General features: G+C 33.5%; 1 protein-coding gene across 1 annotated transcript; it reads right to left on the reverse strand.

The window, feature by feature from the left end:
- Positions 1 to 12367: 12367 nt before the first annotated feature.
- LOC136798237 (ethanolamine kinase 1-like) lies at positions 12368 to 17767 on the reverse strand. Its single transcript, XM_067054816.1, has 7 exons — positions 17162 to 17767; positions 16189 to 16334; positions 14442 to 14525; positions 13755 to 13847; positions 13266 to 13342; positions 12861 to 12934; positions 12368 to 12713 (listed from the first exon to the last, which is right to left on the reverse strand). The coding sequence occupies exons 1-7, from the start codon at positions 17755 to 17757 to the stop codon at positions 12632 to 12634; spliced, it is 1152 nt and encodes a 383-aa protein (XP_066910917.1). The 5' UTR covers positions 17758 to 17767; the 3' UTR covers positions 12368 to 12631.
- Positions 17768 to 17966: the final 199 nt, after the last annotated feature.

The raw sequence follows: 17966 nt of genomic DNA on the forward strand, positions 1-17966 counted from the left end.
TTAGAGTGAGACTTAGTCTTTCTAAGTTTCAGTTCCGCCGACAGTCCTCAAAACCAGATAAATTGACGGATAACAAGTCAGTTCATTGTAGAACACTCCTGTCTCACAGCCCCGGTGGAACTTTTTCCTCGGCGGAGATGAAAATCCCTATTGAAATTATAATGAGAATAGAAATTCTATTGATCTAAAGTCAAAAATTCCAGCGGGGATGGTTTTGGAGTGCCATTTTTAAACATTGATTTTCGGATGGGGATGAAATCAAAGTAAATTTCCCAATGGGGCAGAAATTCCAGGGTATTTACCCACCGGGGACAAAATTTTTGCCAAATCTTCCAGTGGGGCTAGGGTCCAAGCGGGTCTGTGACACAAGGGTGTTAAAATGTAGAGATTGAAGAAATGAAGCGTTTTAAGAGATTCATCAAGGGGAAAATCATGATTAATTTAGGGAAATTTAAGAAAACTTTCTAGTCCTCGGAAACCCTTTTCATCATCTAAATTTTCAATATTCAAATATATTCCTGATCTATTTTTTTAAGATTTAGATATATTTCCGATGTAGTAAATAGTAAGTAAGTAAGTCTCATAAAATCAGCAAGACAAGAAAAATAGCAATCGCTAACAAACATTTACTGTGGGAGTGCATGCTCAGCTTTCCAGTAAGACCGTTCACCCTCTGCACCCTCTGTAAAAGCGAAGTTCTTTAAGTCCCAAGCTAGCTAGCATTTGTTTTCTTCGTACGACTTCTTAGTAAAATAAAATCTTTATTAGTACCCATTTTTATCACCCCGTGTTTTCCACCAGGCTGGCACTTTTTTGCTAATAACTCACTGAAAAATTTTTTAACTGAAAGTTTCTGACTTTTAATTTAATCTTATTAGAAGCATGTATACCAAATTTTACAATTATACACCGACCAGATCAGGTTTTATGACTTTTTTGTGCAAGCATATCATAAAATCCAGCTAAAACTCTGTAAAATCCCAAAATCTTAAATTTAGCATAACTTTTGATCTAGACATCCAACGGACTTCAAATTTTGACATGTTTTATGTATCAATAATAAATTTAAAAAAATATTTTCAAAAATTTCAAAAACTGATGACGTATCAAAAATGACGTCATTGTTTTTTGAAAAAATTTACGACTCATTTTCTGCATGGATTTTAAACGTCAATTTTATTAGTATGTTAAAAACTGGCAAATATGTAAAAGATATTCTTTATTGCTTTTAGAAATTCAAAACAGAATTGAAAAATCTCCATTCGTTCGATCAAATTGCTATTTTAATGAAAGGTACTTTTTCATTGGTCAGCGATAATTGTGAAACTTTGTGATGTCGTCATCACCTTTATGATGACGTCATCAACCCACATTTGTTTTCATGAGTTCCTTCTATGTAGAGAACATTTCTGCCAAGTTTCAAGTCCATAACTTTTCTAGATCAAAAATTATGCAAGGCTGGTGGAAAACACCCCCCTTGAGAATACGAAACACCACCACCATATGATAATAATAGGGTTAATTGAAATAATCCCAAACATTTATGTCCAAGCTCTTCATTTTCCAAAAAGTTAATGTCGATACTTTAAGCTGCTGAATGTAGGTTATAAAAGGAAGATACTGTATTACTTTATAATTTTGGTCTCGACCTGTAGTCGACCAATTTATGATGATTGATATTTTTAATATATCTAGAAAAGTTAATAACCCTTTTCCTCTACGTGTGAAAAGCATGTTAATTGATACCCCCTCGTTTTTAGCAAGAGAATCGTTTTTTATGTAAATTCTGAGAAAAGATTTACTGTATTTCTCATATTTATTCAACGCTAAACAACCTTGAAAGATGTTAGGACCAGATAACAAAGTATCGATATCATGACTCTCTGATCTGGTTCAATTCTAAAAACTGTTTCTCGTTAGTACTTTTGTGTCAAAATTAAAACCCAGAAGTCTTTTTTTCGAATTTTCTTGAGCACTTGATATTACAAAAGATTTTTCTCATATTTAGGATAGATTTATTTATTCAATTCGATGGAAATTTTGGCAAAAGCAATGATGGATTAATCATTAATCGTTTATTAGCTAAAAAATGGGAATTTCGTTTTAAAATTATGACATCAGCAAAGTTAGATTTTTTTCTAGACATTAACAGATATACTTTTTAATTCAATAATTGCCCCTTAAACTAACCTAGGTAAGACTTAGTATAATCAATCTAAACCAATGTACAATATAATATATATTTCCATGCTAAAAAACAATTTTCACTTTTAAAGGACTTTAAATGGGTTCCTCATTTCAAAGAACTTGATATATTTGAATCTCACATGATAAATATTGATACATCTAGGGAACATCTTTTTTTTTGAGTTTTGCTTTAAATTATAATATTTGCCTTTCAAAGACTGAAAAAAATCAACTACGACTTAATTAATTTTAGAAAGAAATATCTCTCGTCGAATTTTCTTGTTGAATGATAATTTTTACCTAAACCATCACACGTCATGATAGATTGCGTCGAGACTTTAAAAAGATCACTGCATCAACGGGGGAAAAACATATGGGCTTACTTGATTGTTCTTTATTCAAGCTCTATAATTTGCTATAATTTTCCACGTCTAAATTTCTTTTCTGAATTTTCTTACCATTTTCATTACCCGACAAAGACTTTGTTCATCTTGAACTTAGTATGTATCTTCTTTTTTTTCCAAAGTTAAATTGCTAGATCTTTCCAACCCTTTTGATTCATTGTTTGAAAAAATGATGAATTTGGACATTTTAATTTGACCGTTCAGAAGCATCGAATGCAGAATGGTTATATCCATCAAGGGGGAGGGGTATCAAACATTTGGGAACGTGACGTACTATACGAATAAGCCCAATCTTAAGAAAGTAGAATTCACTTTCTACTTGAATTTTTCAAACTATTGAATTTCGTACTGATAACTTCAAATAAAATTGGTCAAAAAATAGCCCTGTATCAATTTCATCGTTAATCCAATGATCCACTCAACCGATCAACAAAATATATCTACGCACGAACTTTTCACGATATTCTCCGATAAAAATAAGAAAGGTAAAAACCATTGTGAAAAGAATTCCTGTTTAAATTTCACATCATAAATTTTGTTCTTTTTCATTTTCATTTTTGTCCTATACACTCTATACATAGCAGGCAATGCAAGGTTTTAGCATCTGTATTCGAAAAAGTAAATCACTTTTTTCTTTATTTTTTCAATTAATTTACCTCCTTTTTTGCTTTCTAATATTTCTTTGTATTTTTCATTATCGGTAAAAGTTTTCCCTTGATTTGTTACTATGGGGACTAGATCGATAATAATTTCAAATCCATATAACAAAACCTTCATGAAAAGATACTTTAAAATATTTTTTTTAAGACACGCCTTTTTGTTTATTTTAATGGTTCTGAGAAATCGTGGTGTTGACTCACTCATTTCCTCTTCTAGGGTTCTACACCGCGCTAGTCATTCTTGGGTCGAAGGTTACTCTTAATTCCTATGTTGTAGGTAAATTTAAAAAAAAAAGTGGTCAAAGTTTTAGATTGTATCGATGCTTAAGAGATTATTCTACTCTAATATTTTAAGGTTTTGCGGACTCGAAAACACCAATTTCAGAGGAAAATGGACAAAAATATTCACAAAATGGTGAAAAAGAACATGTTAAGAACATTTTAAGGCTTGAAACTCAAAAAATTAAGAACATCAGCCGAAGGCTTCAATAACTTTGGATGTTCTTATAAAAAAACTGTATTTTACCCTTCAATGACTCGGGAGTTGATAGTCATGATAGAGCAATAAATTCAAAAATAAATATTTTGTAGTGTTGTCAAAACAACAACAAGAACCGCCAATTTAAAATAGACAAAACTTTTGGCTAAAACGCGCCATTCCATTTTATGTCCATAGAGGGGGTGGATAAACATTTCCAGGGGGTGACTTGAGCAGAATTTCCAGGGGGTCTAAAAGAGTGTCTTTTGGTTTTTCCAGGGGGTAAAAAATTATTATAAAATTTCCAATGACAAAAGGAAAATGGACAAAAATATTCACAAAATGGTGAAAAAGAATATGTTAAGAACATTTTAAGGCTTGAACTCAAAAATTCAAGATCATTAGCCGAAGGCTTCAAAAACATTGGATGTTCTTATAAAAAAACTGTGTTTTTTACGAAAGAGGTCCATCTCCCTTTAATGACTCCGGAGTTGATCACAGGAAAAAATCATCAAATCACACGCGTGTGAAATTCAATAATCACAAATTGTGAAATTGCTATTTCCCACGCAAATCACACGCGTGTGAATTTGCAAACTTTCACACGAGTGGGAAATACTAAAAACACAAACGTATTTTTTGAACTGTGAAATTGGATATCACATGCGTGAAATCAAGTATCCAAAAAAATTAGATTAACCACACACGCGTGTGTTTTGCTATTTCACAAATGTGAAATCGAGTATCCCAAAAGATTTTAGTCAAACGCACACACGTGTGTTTTGCTATTTAACAAATGTGAAATTGAGTATCCCATAAGGTTTTGGTCGAAGGCACACGCGTGTGTTTTGCTATTTCCCAAATGTGAAATCGAGTATCCCAAAAGATCTTGGTCAAACGCACACGCGTGTGTTTTGCTATTTCCCAAATGTGAAATCGAGTATCCCAAAAGGTTTTGGTCGAAGGCACACGCGTGTGTTTTGCTATTTCACAAATGTGAAATCGAGTATCCCAAAAGATTTTGGTCGAATGCACACGCGTGTGTTTTGCTATTTCCCAAATGTGAAATCTAAAAATACAAATCAGCAAGCAAAAAAGAAATTCGGAGCTTTTGAATGAACTTAAAATTTCCGCTTCTTTATTTATATACTGTATTCCAAATTACAATTACACTGATGAAGAAATATTAAGTTACAATTTAAGCAATTTAATTAAAAAACAAACTTTTAGTGTTTACAACTTTTTTCTTTCACTTACATAAGCAAAGTTTTCAGGAACAGATGAACAGTTCATATATCCGTCGAGTATTTACAAACAACTGCAACTTCTATTCTAGTACGCTTTTCTGCCAGTTAGTTCTCATGAGTTTTGTATATTTCTCTGCTATCACTTGGTTCGTATCATCGGTATCAAGATCTCCATTCGTCAAGCTTCGTCAAGCAAGCAATTTCTTCAGTCTTCAGCTATAGCAAATGAGTAAAATTCCATTTGATTTTAAGTCTCAAAATATATCAATCCGGTTTGCTAAATTTGTTTTCCAACCAGTAAAAGTAAACTGACGTAAATTGACCAGATTGAAATACATATTGCGAATCCATGGTAGTGTTTTTTTTCAGTTTCCATAATTCACAATCCTATCGGCAAGTCGGAATATTTTTTATATGATATGTTATCTAAAAAGAAAGAAGAAAGATCATAAGAAAAAATACTCGCCCCATCTCAAAACACTGTTCTCAAACATTTTCATACGTTTCTACTTCCTACTCGAAACACACAGAAATGTCGAAAAATGATAAATTAATGAAAAAAGTTTCAAAATATGCCAACAAAAGCTGATTGGACAAAGTCGTTTTAAATCCTGAAAGCTGATTGGAGCAAATTCTTAATTACGTAATCTTAGAATTCCTTCGCCTATTCATTTTCCTCACAAAAGTCTTATGAAATAAAATTTCACTGTCAAATTTGATATAGAAAAACTCGATTTTTGATTCTAAAACCCATAAAACTAATTAAAAAGTGATAAAACTTACCAGTAAAAAAATTTTAGTGTCTTGTAAGGTTTTATTTGCTTTTCTATTAATTCCTTTAAAATAGAAAAAATGCAGCAAGTACTTTTACACCTTTATTTAATAAGTGAACTCGTTGCTTTTTGTAAACAAAAAGAAAAAACTCCTTTCTTTCTCGGTCATTTTGTCCGTTATTCCATGTTTGCGAATCTCCTTATAAGGAATACTATTATCTGTTATCAACAGCCAATTCTTTTCAGCGCGAAGTGTTTGATTTTTTCAAAAACTTTTCTTTTGAGTTTGTATGTGTGTAGGCAAAAAAGTTTTATGTGAAGCAGGAGGCGAGTTAGACAGTGATTTTTAGCTAGAGGCGAGCAAATGAAGATCTGTAAACCAATTCTTTGCGTTGAGATATGGGCTAGGGAAACAAATGTCATGCTGGTTTGTGACCTTGTTAGCTTACAAATTTTACTGATTTCTTGTTGAGAAAGGGGTCACTTTATACTACATAGTTGTATTTTCATCTAAAAGTTTTTGAAACATACGTTTATAACCCCTCTTTATGTCAAAGCTTTGTCGAATGATATTAATAATAATGATTTTGAAATACGTTTCTCAATAATTAGTGACACATTTTTTCTCAATCGTTTCAATTTTTGCTTGTGGTATTGCTCTTGTTGTAAAGCACATGAAGGTTTGGATCTTGCCAATTCTTTTCGTTTCGAAAGCTCTTGATTCCAAGCCCCATGTTAATCCTTTCGTTCAAGAGTAATATTACAGAATATAATAGAAAGAAAAAAAAAAAAAAAAATCTTCTTGACTTGAAGATCACATTGTAGATCCAAGTTCTTTGTCAGCAACAAAGCCGAGTTCAGTTAAATTAGGGTCATGGGATACAGTAAATTAACGAATGTTCTGTGCGTGACGAAAAACAAGTTACGCGAAGCTGGGGTCAGCCGTTCTATTCCTTCACAACAAGTCATGTAAGCAAGTTTCTGACTTCACTTGTCCTCGGTCGGGATAACACAGCGGTTGACCTTGATTAAGCTCTTGTCGGTGTATTGCCAATGGCGGGGAGCTAATGTTCATCGACGCATACCTTTCCTACCGATGAAATGCCTCTCCCATGATCCTAATGTTGTGTAACACATGCTAGTCTTGAGTTACCATAACGCCTTTTTCGGCTCTAAAATCTCACAATTTCATACAGTCATCGTGCTGGGTATCAATTAAAACACAATATTTAAAGTCTGACAAATGTTTCGCTAAATGCCAAGGAACGTATTTCAAATCTTTATTTGTCGTTATGATTTTAATATCACAAAGTCAATTTTCAAATTTGCAGAACGATTATATTGTGGAGTTTATAGTGGTAAAAGCAGTGTGATTTTGGAAAAACCACGCGTGTGTTAATTTGTCTGTTACTTGGAGAAAAGACATTCGTTATTTTTGAAAACACATGCGTGTTCTTCATTTCGAGGTTAAATGAGTTTGAATTAGTCGTCGTGTGATTTTGGAAAAAAACACGCGTGTGTTAATCTGCTTGTTACTTGGAGAAAAGACATTCGTTATTTTCGAAAACACACGCGTGTTCTTCATTTCGATGTTAAATGAATTTGACCTAGTCGTCGTGTGATTTTGAGGAAAATCTGCTTGTTACTTGGAGAAAAGACATTCGTTATTTTCGAAAACACACGCGTGTTCTTCATTTTGAGGTTAAATGGGCTCGACTTAATCGTCGTGTGATTTTTGAAAACACACGCGTGTGTTTATCCATACCAAAATTCCCAAATGTGAAATACGTATATCCCAAGACCTCAAAGCCCTAAAAAAATCACAAACTGAAAATTTTAAAAATCACACGCCGACAGAAAATTTCTGTGCAGTAATGTTGGTTTTCACACGCGTGTGATTTATTGATTTTTTCCTGTGGATAGTCATGATAGCGAGTAATAAATAATAAATAAATAAATATTAATATTTGTAGTGTTGTCAAAACAACAACCGCCAATTTCTAAAAAGTTTAAAATAGACAAAACTTTTGGCTAAAATATTAAGCCCTATTAACAATACGATAAAATTAGTAAATGATACAAGTCATTATTAGATTCTTCGAAAAATCCTATAACATATCCTATATAATCCTATAACTCGCACACAGTCGATGAAGATCTCCTCGGATAACTCTACCGCCATATTCTTTATACTTACTATAAAACTCTACATGTAGTAAAGAAAACTGGTCCCAAACCACCACCGTCTCTATACAGAGCGATTTTTTTACATAAGCAATGCTTCTTCTACCATTATTCCACATGAAAGAGCAAGATTTCAACGTTTAAAATTTATACTATAACTCTTGATGCACACATGCATACGAGCACACGTGTGAGTGAAAAGGGAGCTGGAAAGGAGTTATAACAGCTTTTTAAATATTATATTTTCATTGTGTGTCACATCCTTGAGTTGAATAGACTTCTAAGAAAACAGTCATTTAGAGGACATAGAGAACTATACTGTTTGTAAGCACGTCGAGGATGGGTACACTATTATTCGCGCAGTCTAAAATTTTTAAGCGATACAGCAGGATACCACAGGAAAAAATCAATAAATCACACGCGTGTGAAAACCAACATTACTGCACAGAAATTTTCTGTCGGCGTGTGATTTTTAAAATTTTCAGTTTGTGATTTTTTTAGGGCTTTGAGGTCTTGGGATATACGTATTTCACATTTGGGAATTTTGGTATGGATAAACACACGCGTGTGTTTTCAAAAATCACACGACGATTAAGTCGAGCCCATTTAACCTCAAAATGAAGAACACGCGTGTGTTTTCGAAAATAACGAATGTCTTTTCTCCAAGTAACAAGCAGATTTTCCTCAAAATCACACGACGACTAGGTCAAATTCATTTAACATCGAAATGAAGAACACGCGTGTGTTTTCGAAAATAACGAATGTCTTTTCTCCAAGTAACAAGCAGATTAACACACGCGTGTTTTTTTCCAAAATCACACGACGACTAATTCAAACTCATTTAACCTCGAAATGAAGAACACGCATGTGTTTTCAAAAATAACGAATGTCTTTTTCTCAAGTAACAGACAAATTAACACACGCGTGTTTTTTTTTTCCAAAATCACACTGCTTTTTACCACTATAAAACTCCACAAATAATCGTCTCTGCAAATTTGAAAATTGACTTTGTGATATTAAAATCATAACGACAAATAAAGATTTGAAATACGTTCCTTGGCATTTAGCGAAACATTTGTCAGACTTTAAATATTGTGTTTTAATTGATACCCAGCACGATGACTGTATGAAATTGTGAGATTTTAGAGCCGAAAAAGGCGTTATGGTAACTCAAGACTAGCATGTGTTACACAACATTAGGATCATGGGAGAGGCATTTCATCGGTAGGAAAGGTATGCGTCGATGAACATTAGCTCCCCGCCATTGGCAATACACCGACAAGAGCTTAATCAAGGTCAACCGCTGTGTTATCCCGACCGAGGACAAGTGAAGTCAGAAACTTGCTTACATGACTTGTTGTGAAGGAATAGAACGGCTGACCCCAGCTTCGCGTAACTTGTTTTTCGTCACGCACAGAACATTCGTTATTTTACTGTATCCCATGACCCTAATTTAACTGAACTCGGCTTTGTTGCTGACAAAGAACTTGGATCTACAATGTGATCTTCAAGTCAAGAAGATTTTTTTTTTTTTTTTCTTTCTATTATATTCTGTAATATTACTCTTGAACGAAAGGATTAACATGGGGCTTGGAATCAAGAGCTTTCGAAACGAAAGAATTGGCAAGATCCAAACCTTCATGTGCTTTACAACAAGAGCAATACCACAAGCAAAAATTGAAACGATTGAGAAAAAATGTGTCACTAATTATTGAGAAACGTATTTCAAAATCATTATTATTAATATCATTCGACAAAGCTTTGACATAAAGAGGGGTTATAAACGTATGTTTCAAAAACTTTTAGATGAAAATACAACTATGTAGTATAAAGTGACCCCTTTCTCAACAAGAAATCAGTAAAATTTGTAAGCTAACAAGGTCACAAACCAGCATGACATTTGTTTCCCTAGCCCATATCTCAACGCAAAGAATTGGTTTACAGATCTTCATTTGCTCGCCTCTAGCTAAAAATCACTGTCTAACTCGCCTCCTGCTTCACATAAAACTTTTTTGCCTACACACATACAAACTCAAAAGAAAAGTTTTTGAAAAAATCAAACACTTCGCGCTGAAAAGAATTGGCTGTTGATAACAGATAATAGTATTCCTTATAAGGAGATTCGCAAACATGGAATAACGGACAAAATGACCGAGAAAGAAAGGAGTTTTTTCTTTTTGTTTACAAAAAGCAACGAGTTCACTTATTAAATAAAGGTGTAAAAGTACTTGCTGCATTTTTTCTATTTTAAAGGAATTAATAGAAAAGCAAATAAAACCTTACCAAGACACTAAAATTTTTTTATGGTAAGTTTTAGTTTATCACTTTTTAATTAGTTTTATGGGTTTTAGAATCAAAAATCGAGTTTTTCTATATCAAATTTGACAGTGAAATTTTATTTCATAAGACTTTTGTGAGGAAAATGAATAGGCGAAGGAATTCTAAGATTACGTAATTAAGAATTTGCTCCAATCAGCTTTCAGGATTTAAAACGACTTTGTCCCAATCAGCTTTTTGTTGGCATATTTTGAAACTTTTTTCATTAATTTATCATTTTTCGACATTTCTGTGTGTTTCGAGTAGGAAGTAGAAACGTATGAAAATGTTTGAGAACAGTGTTTTGAGATGGGGCGAGTATTTTTTCTTATGATCTTTCTTCTTTCTTTTTAGATAACATATCATATAAAAAATATTCCGACTTGCCGATAGGATTGTGAATTATGGAAACTGAAAAAACACTACCATGGATTCGCAATATGTATTTCAATCTGGTCAATTTACGTCAGTTTACTTTTACTGGTTGGAAAACAAATTTAGCAAACCGGATTGATATATTTTGAGACTTAAAATCAAATGGAATTTTACTCATTTGCTATAGCTGAAGACTGAAGAAATTGCTTGCTTGACGAAGCTTGACGAATGGAGATCTTGATACCGATGATACGAACCAAGTGATAGCAGAGAAATATACAAAACTCATGAGAACTAACTGGCAGAAAAGCGTACTAGAATAGAAGTTGCAGTTGTTTGTAAATACTCGACGGATATATGAACTGTTCATCTGTTCCTGAAAACTTTGCTTATGTAAGTGAAAGAAAAAAGTTGTAAACACTAAAAGTTTGTTTTTTAATTAAATTGCTTAAATTGTAACTTAATATTTCTTCATCAGTGTAATTGTAATTTGGAATACAGTATATAAATAAAGAAGCGGAAATTTTAAGTTCATTCAAAAGCTCCGAATTTCTTTTTGCTTGCCTGATTTGTATTTTTAGATTTCACATTTGGGAAATAGCAAAACACACGCGTGTGCATTCGACCAAAATCTTTTGGGATACTCGATTTCACATTTGTGAAATAGCAAAACACACGCGTGTGCCTTCGACCAAAACCTTTTGGGATACTCGATTTCACATTTGGGAAATAGCAAAACACACGCGTGTGCGTTTGACCAAGATCTTTTGGGATACTCGATTTCACATTTGGGAAATAGCAAAACACACGCGTGTGCCTTCGACCAAAACCTTATGGGATACTCAATTTCACATTTGTTAAATAGCAAAACACACGTGTGTGCGTTTGACTAAAATCTTTTGGGATACTCGATTTCACATTTGTGAAATAGCAAAACACACGCGTGTGTGGTTAATCTAATTTTTTTGGATACTTGATTTCACGCATGTGATATCCAATTTCACAGTTCAAAAAATACGTTTGTGTTTTTAGTATTTCCCACTCGTGTGAAAGTTTGCAAATTCACACGCGTGTGATTTGCGTGGGAAATAGCAATTTCACAATTTGTGATTATTGAATTTCACACGCGTGTGATTTGATGATTTTTTCCTGTGTACAGTAGTGATTATAGATATCCGGCCAAAACCTGGACCTAGTTCCCACAATAGAAATTCAGTATTATTGTTGTTGTTAATGTTCTAGCGATTGAACAAATTTTGGAGTTTGTTATCTAGTGCATAACAGTTAAAAGTAACTATACGAAGATAGTTGCTTGTAAAAAAGTGCTATGTTTCCTCTATTTTATATTTTGATTCATAAAAATTATTAATCCATTGAAATTTGAACCAAAAGTCACGAATTTGGGCAACTTCAAGTATACATGCATAGACGCATGTTATTTTTCGTGGGCAATTAAAAAAATGAATAAATTTGGAAGAAAGGGAGATTTAGAAAAAAATAATTAAAAACCACTAATCAGCAATCCGAGACCCCACTAGGTAAGTGATACGGTAACTTTGACCCTTTTAAAATCGTTTTAAAGTAATGAGTAGCCAAACTTTAAGAATGATTTTAACAACTACTCCCCCAAGACAGCAAAAGTCATGGAAATACGATTGTCTGAATTCTGATTATCATGACTCTACCATATCTAGCACAGCCCTTTTATTAGTATTGTACCTAAAATCATAAAAACGCACCATAATTAAAATTAAACTCGACCCTTTTTCTTAATTCTCTTCGCTTTCTTTTACGTATTAAATATACATCACGAAAAAGATATTTATTTGAGTCTTTCAATCACTTTCTGTCTCTTCATCCATTCAATTATCCTTTCAGTCACCCCGAATCGACGAGGGTGTGCCACTAAGGTTCGAAAATTGAACTCAACGTGGGATTACCCTATCCAAAGATATCACCGTAAGTACCCTTATAAAACCTAATTGCCTTGTGCAATCCATTCATTCATTCATTCAATTGTCTTTTCTCTTATACCGTCCATCACCGTTGTCTTTTGTTTGAAATATTCAACCAAACGTATTTCAGCGTACCTAGAAAAAATGATACAACTTATTAAATCCTCGTGTTGTGTAAAAAGATTGGTATCTTTTCTTCTAAGTCTCTATCGCATTATTCCTCATGGACAACTACCTTAATCTTTAGCAGACAAAGATTCATTTTTGCGTGACTTGACTCACCCGTTCATTTCAGTAGGATTGGACAAATGACGTGCTTGGACTAGTGCCCATACTCCCCACAAAATGTGCGAAACCTGTACACAACAGTGAGAAAAAAAAGTAACTATAGGGACAAAAAGTTTGTGGACATTGTCATTGATTTGGTATTTGGATTAGGATACTTCAAAGATATTATCATTATCATCACCTTTCACTTTGGCATCGGAAAGAAGATATTGTAGGGTAGTAACCAAATTGCTTTTAGAAAGAGTCCAAAAATAGCTTTCCAATGGTACCAAAACCATCTTCTAAATCAAAAGCTACAATCTTTTATCGAACTGTAAAGTTTTGAGTTTTAAAATAAAAAAATTAGAAAAATTTCAACTTTTTCAAAAAAAAACAGCGCGCGCAAAGGGTTACACTAACCAGTGTGAAGATTTGAACGTGAAGAAACAAATCATTCATTGTTTTTGAAGCGCAATCATCCTCCATCCATTCTTTCCCTACAATCGAAAATATTAACAATATTTTATCGTTTAGCTCCGTATTTACTTTAAGGGGATAAAATTTCACAGGGATTTAATTGCGTGATTGAGCTCATATGCGAAACTCGTGAGGCTTTAATTTCGCGGATGGCGCACTATCGAAAGATATAATATTCACTCTATTATGTTAATTTTTGATACCAAAATGTGTATGTCGAAATACACTTATTCGACGCTTCTTTGGTGTCAAAAACATTTTTAAATAGTCTTTGACTATGTGACTTTTTTAGGATTTTCTTTTTAAAATTCCACCCCCTATGTGGCGTATTTAAATTCTGATACTTCTGATACTGACTCCTTTCCTCTACTTGTATAGTGGCAAGATTTGTAGATAACTATCCCATTTTATTTAGTTTGGTTATGAGAATACCGTTTATCTTCAATCTTTCCATCCAGTAATATTTGATCCATTTTCTCTGAGTTTCTTCACTTGGAAATAATGAAAAGTCGATGTTCGTGTTCCCTGGAAAAACAATGATTTAACGATATTGAGATATCGAAAAATCTATTTTTATTTTTATCCAAACTTGTTCTAGTTCTAGAGAGCATTCACACTAGCATTGGTGTCAGCGATAGTAAGGGATAGTATTAAGTCCTTTGCAAGTTTTTAGAAGCAAACCGAACTTTTCGATGTACACTAATAAGATCAGGACGCTATTTGCTATGTGCTATTTGCGCCGACACCGCCCCCCCCCCAAAAAAAAAAAAAAGCGGACTGACCTTGACGGCCGATTTGGACGTGCCGCTGGAGTTTGAAAAATGGACCCTGTCAGATATGAATGTTTGGTAAATTTGGGGCCCTGTCAAAACGAAAGTCGAAAAATTTCCACTTTGGAAGTGGTTCAAAATAGCAAAAATGTCGACCCTGTCAGATACACATCTTGAAATTTAGTAAATTTGGGACACTGTCAGATATCTTCAGAGCCTAAAACCAGGACCCTGACCAGCAGCACACCTCCCTATCGAATTTTGCCTGAGTGTCCTTCCCTCTTTCCATTAAAAAGCCCGCTAAGAGTTGCTTTGCAACCTTGCTTCTGAAACTAGACTACTGAAGTACCTGGGAACTCGTCGAAGAAATTAGCTATGTCGTAAGCGGCGTAATTGACTCCAGAGTATTCATAATCGATGATGTGAAAGGTTCCTAAAAAATAAAAGATGTTTACTCTGATGTTTAGAACAGCATGATGGCCACCCATATTTTAGGACCAATTTCAAGGATTTCAAGGGGCCTTTTGGCTAAATTTGTAAGGGTTTCATCGGTTTGAAAGTCTTGAAAACATAATTTTAAAGGGTTTCAAGCCCGGGGGGTACTAGGGTTGCGAGCTGACGGGGGGGATGCCGCCCGACCTTCGAACTTTGGACCCTTACCGGGACTAAAAAGGAGAAAACAAAGGACAATTTTGGGAACTTTAAGGCTCTTAGCTGGACAAAGTTGACAAATTTTGATCAAATTTCGATCTTTCAGGGAGTAAAAAGTTGAAACTTTTCTATTTTTCCGACCCTTAGCGGGACTTTGGAAGTCCAAAATAGGTACCCTTAAGGGCGGCACATACCGTACCCTCCATTTGCCTAAGTACCCCTCCCCCGGGGTTTCAAGGTTTCCAATTTTTCAAAGTCTTTTTATAGGCAAAATATATCTTTAAAGCGCTACAAAAGCTGTAGTACTGAAAAATGTCATATAGAACTTCAAGCTTTCAAAAATGGCAGTAATCAAAATCTGAAAGTATAACTATGTGAATATAATGCATAAAAAGGGTTAAAGAAAACATTTCAAAGATATTGATAAATGCCTCTCACAGCACCATTCTAAAATATTTCAATCAACTTATTTCACATATTGCATATTCGCAATTGCTCAAAATATTTCAACTTCAAAATATTTCTCAAGCTTCTACTAAACGTCCAGTGGTGTGTCGGGAAAAACTTTCTGGAGTTGCCGAGCAAAATCTGGTGTACAAAACATCCCCGTGACAGATTTTTTCCTGGAGGTTTATGACTTTGAGACTAATTGTCGTGAAATTTCAGAACCTTTCCCAATTTTTATATTACTTCATTTTCCAAAGAAATTTTTTTTTAAACCAGTACTAAATTTGATGACGTCAGCACTTTTCAAAAATGACCAAATGTTTTAAGCAAAAAGGCTTGATTTTCATAAAATCTACAAATTTCAATATTTTTTATCTAATAAAGAAATCACTCTGAAATTTTCACTATATGTTGACATTGGCAAAAGGAAAATTTTCCAAAAAAAGTTGACGTAATGACGTCATATTTTCATAATTAGGAGCGAATTTCGAAATAATCACTTTTAACAGTTTTGGTGCACTGCACAGCATCATAATTTGATAATTATTGAAAATCTGATTTCAGAGTATTGAAACAAAACTTGAATATCTTTTTTACATCAAGAGCTACAGCCATTTCAAAATATGTCAAATTTTTGCTATTTTTCATAAATTGCTTATAAAAAACTACCACGCCACTGTCTAAAACGATCGAGACTTCTTTGTAGCTTCAATTTCTTCATTTGACTTTTAGGCTCTTTTTACTTTACTCCTCAGGAAGTGGGGAAAATTTAGCATTTAAAAAGTCCAAAAATCCCTTCCAGGTTTCTGAATTTCAAGGGTTTCAAAGGTGTAAATATCATAGCTCAAAGGTCTTCAGAAAATCAAAATAATTTCAAAACGAGGCAAGTGATGTTCCTGACGTAATTTATGTAAAGGTGGCGCAACCTAACTGGAAAGCAACGTGAATTTATCTCACGAAAAGTGTCTGGTAAGTGTTGAATAAAACCAATGCAATACCTTTATCCCCATCGTAGATGAGATTTGGGCAATTGATATCATTATGACAATACGTTCTTTCTGGTTGTTCTTCAAAAGCAGCAACTTTTTCCTTCAGTTCTTTGATCTCTGCTTCGATTGCTTGTAGATTGATTCCTGTTAAAGATCTGAAAACAAATAAAACAGTGAAAGGAGAACAGACCTTTTCATTAATTACGCCACGAGCAACGCTTATCTCGTTTTTTTTAATATGAAAAATGAAGAAGAAAAACGAGAAAAAGGATGAAAAAAAATGAAGATTTTGTCTACTGTTTTAAGAATAATGGCATCAAGCTATTTTGAAAATTTAAACCTTGCTGATTTCAAATATTTGTTCAGATTTTTCGTATCTTTCTTGGATAAAAAGTTACAGTCCTTTGAAGTAGGCCTAAAAAGGCCAAAATGACCAACTTCACAGTCGATAAGACACTTTTTGCCACTTTAATAATTCGGATGGAAATTGCTAAAAATTGCATGATGAATACGATAAATATTTACAAAAGCAGGAAGAGAAAAACAGACTTTCCAAAATCACCAACACTACTAGTATTTAGTAAGATTAGAATGTCTGGGAGCTCTTTACTATCTCTGTCATCTTTTTAAGTTGCACATTTATTGTGTTGCTCAAATAAGTGTCAGTGATGGTTGTTACATCGAAATATTTGATTAGTAAAGTTAGAGGTCGAAGGGTTTGATTAGATGCTTGAATGGAATTTTTTTCAATGCCACTTTAAAAAGGTTTCATAGTGTGCTTGGTCAGAAAGAGGGAAAAATAAACATTTTTTTTGCTTATATCAGCATAATATAACAATAGGTAGACAATAGATGGTAGAAATATATGTCTGATATGAAACGGGGACACTTATGTAAAAATAAAACCTTTAAATATTTGAATTGGTATATTGTCTTTTTTGAACTTTTTGAATTAGAAGGATTCTAGAAAGTAAACACTTACGGTGAATTCGGAAATAAGTGAAAGCAATTGTCAGTGCTAACGCTGTTCACATCATCATTACCATTGATCTTCAGTAAATTCATGTAACGGTCAATATCTGAAAATGCATCTCCTCTGTTAGATTCAAATAGTTTTTTACCAGAAACATTGGAATAATCTAACGAATGCAACCGTGCTACTAGTTCAGCTGTTTTCTTTAAAAATAACTCTTCTGTCAAATCTATTGGTGTCAGCGTTCTTCCTTGTTGATATTGGTAACAAAAACCGTTCTCAAAGGTACAATATAAATTTGTAGCTAAACCATTCTTAGATAGTAACATAAAACTAACTAATTCTAATTCCCGGTCAATCATGAGTTCAGTTTTTGCACCATATATACGAAATAGTACAATTTCGTTTTGCTGGTCTTTTTTTATACGGAATCCATATAAATCATTTGTAGTTCCTTCACTGTAATTCAATTTTCCCTCTATTTTCCATCCATTTTTGATTTGATTTAACAATTGTTTAGAAAGGTCATCGAGACAATCGTCCTTTACAGTCACCTCATAATGAGGGATACCATTTATCCTCGTATGTTCACTTTCTGTTAACATTTTGTTTAGCTCTGAAATAAACAACAATAATTTTCATTTCAAAAATTATAACGGGTAATGATAACAAATATTGATGAGGAGGTCGGATTTTCCGTCAAGAGGGTCTGCCGTAAAAATCTCACTCCAAGCTAAAAATGTAAATCTACAAATTCGCCAAAGATTCATAGGAGGATTTACTTTCTAGCAAAAATGTCCTCAACTTTTGGAGG

Source organism: Clytia hemisphaerica, unplaced genomic scaffold (genome assembly GCF_902728285.1).
Source record: "Clytia hemisphaerica strain Z4C2 unplaced genomic scaffold, Clytia hemisphaerica genome assembly, whole genome shotgun sequence".
Classification (NCBI taxonomy): domain Eukaryota; kingdom Metazoa; phylum Cnidaria; class Hydrozoa; order Leptothecata; family Clytiidae; genus Clytia; species Clytia hemisphaerica.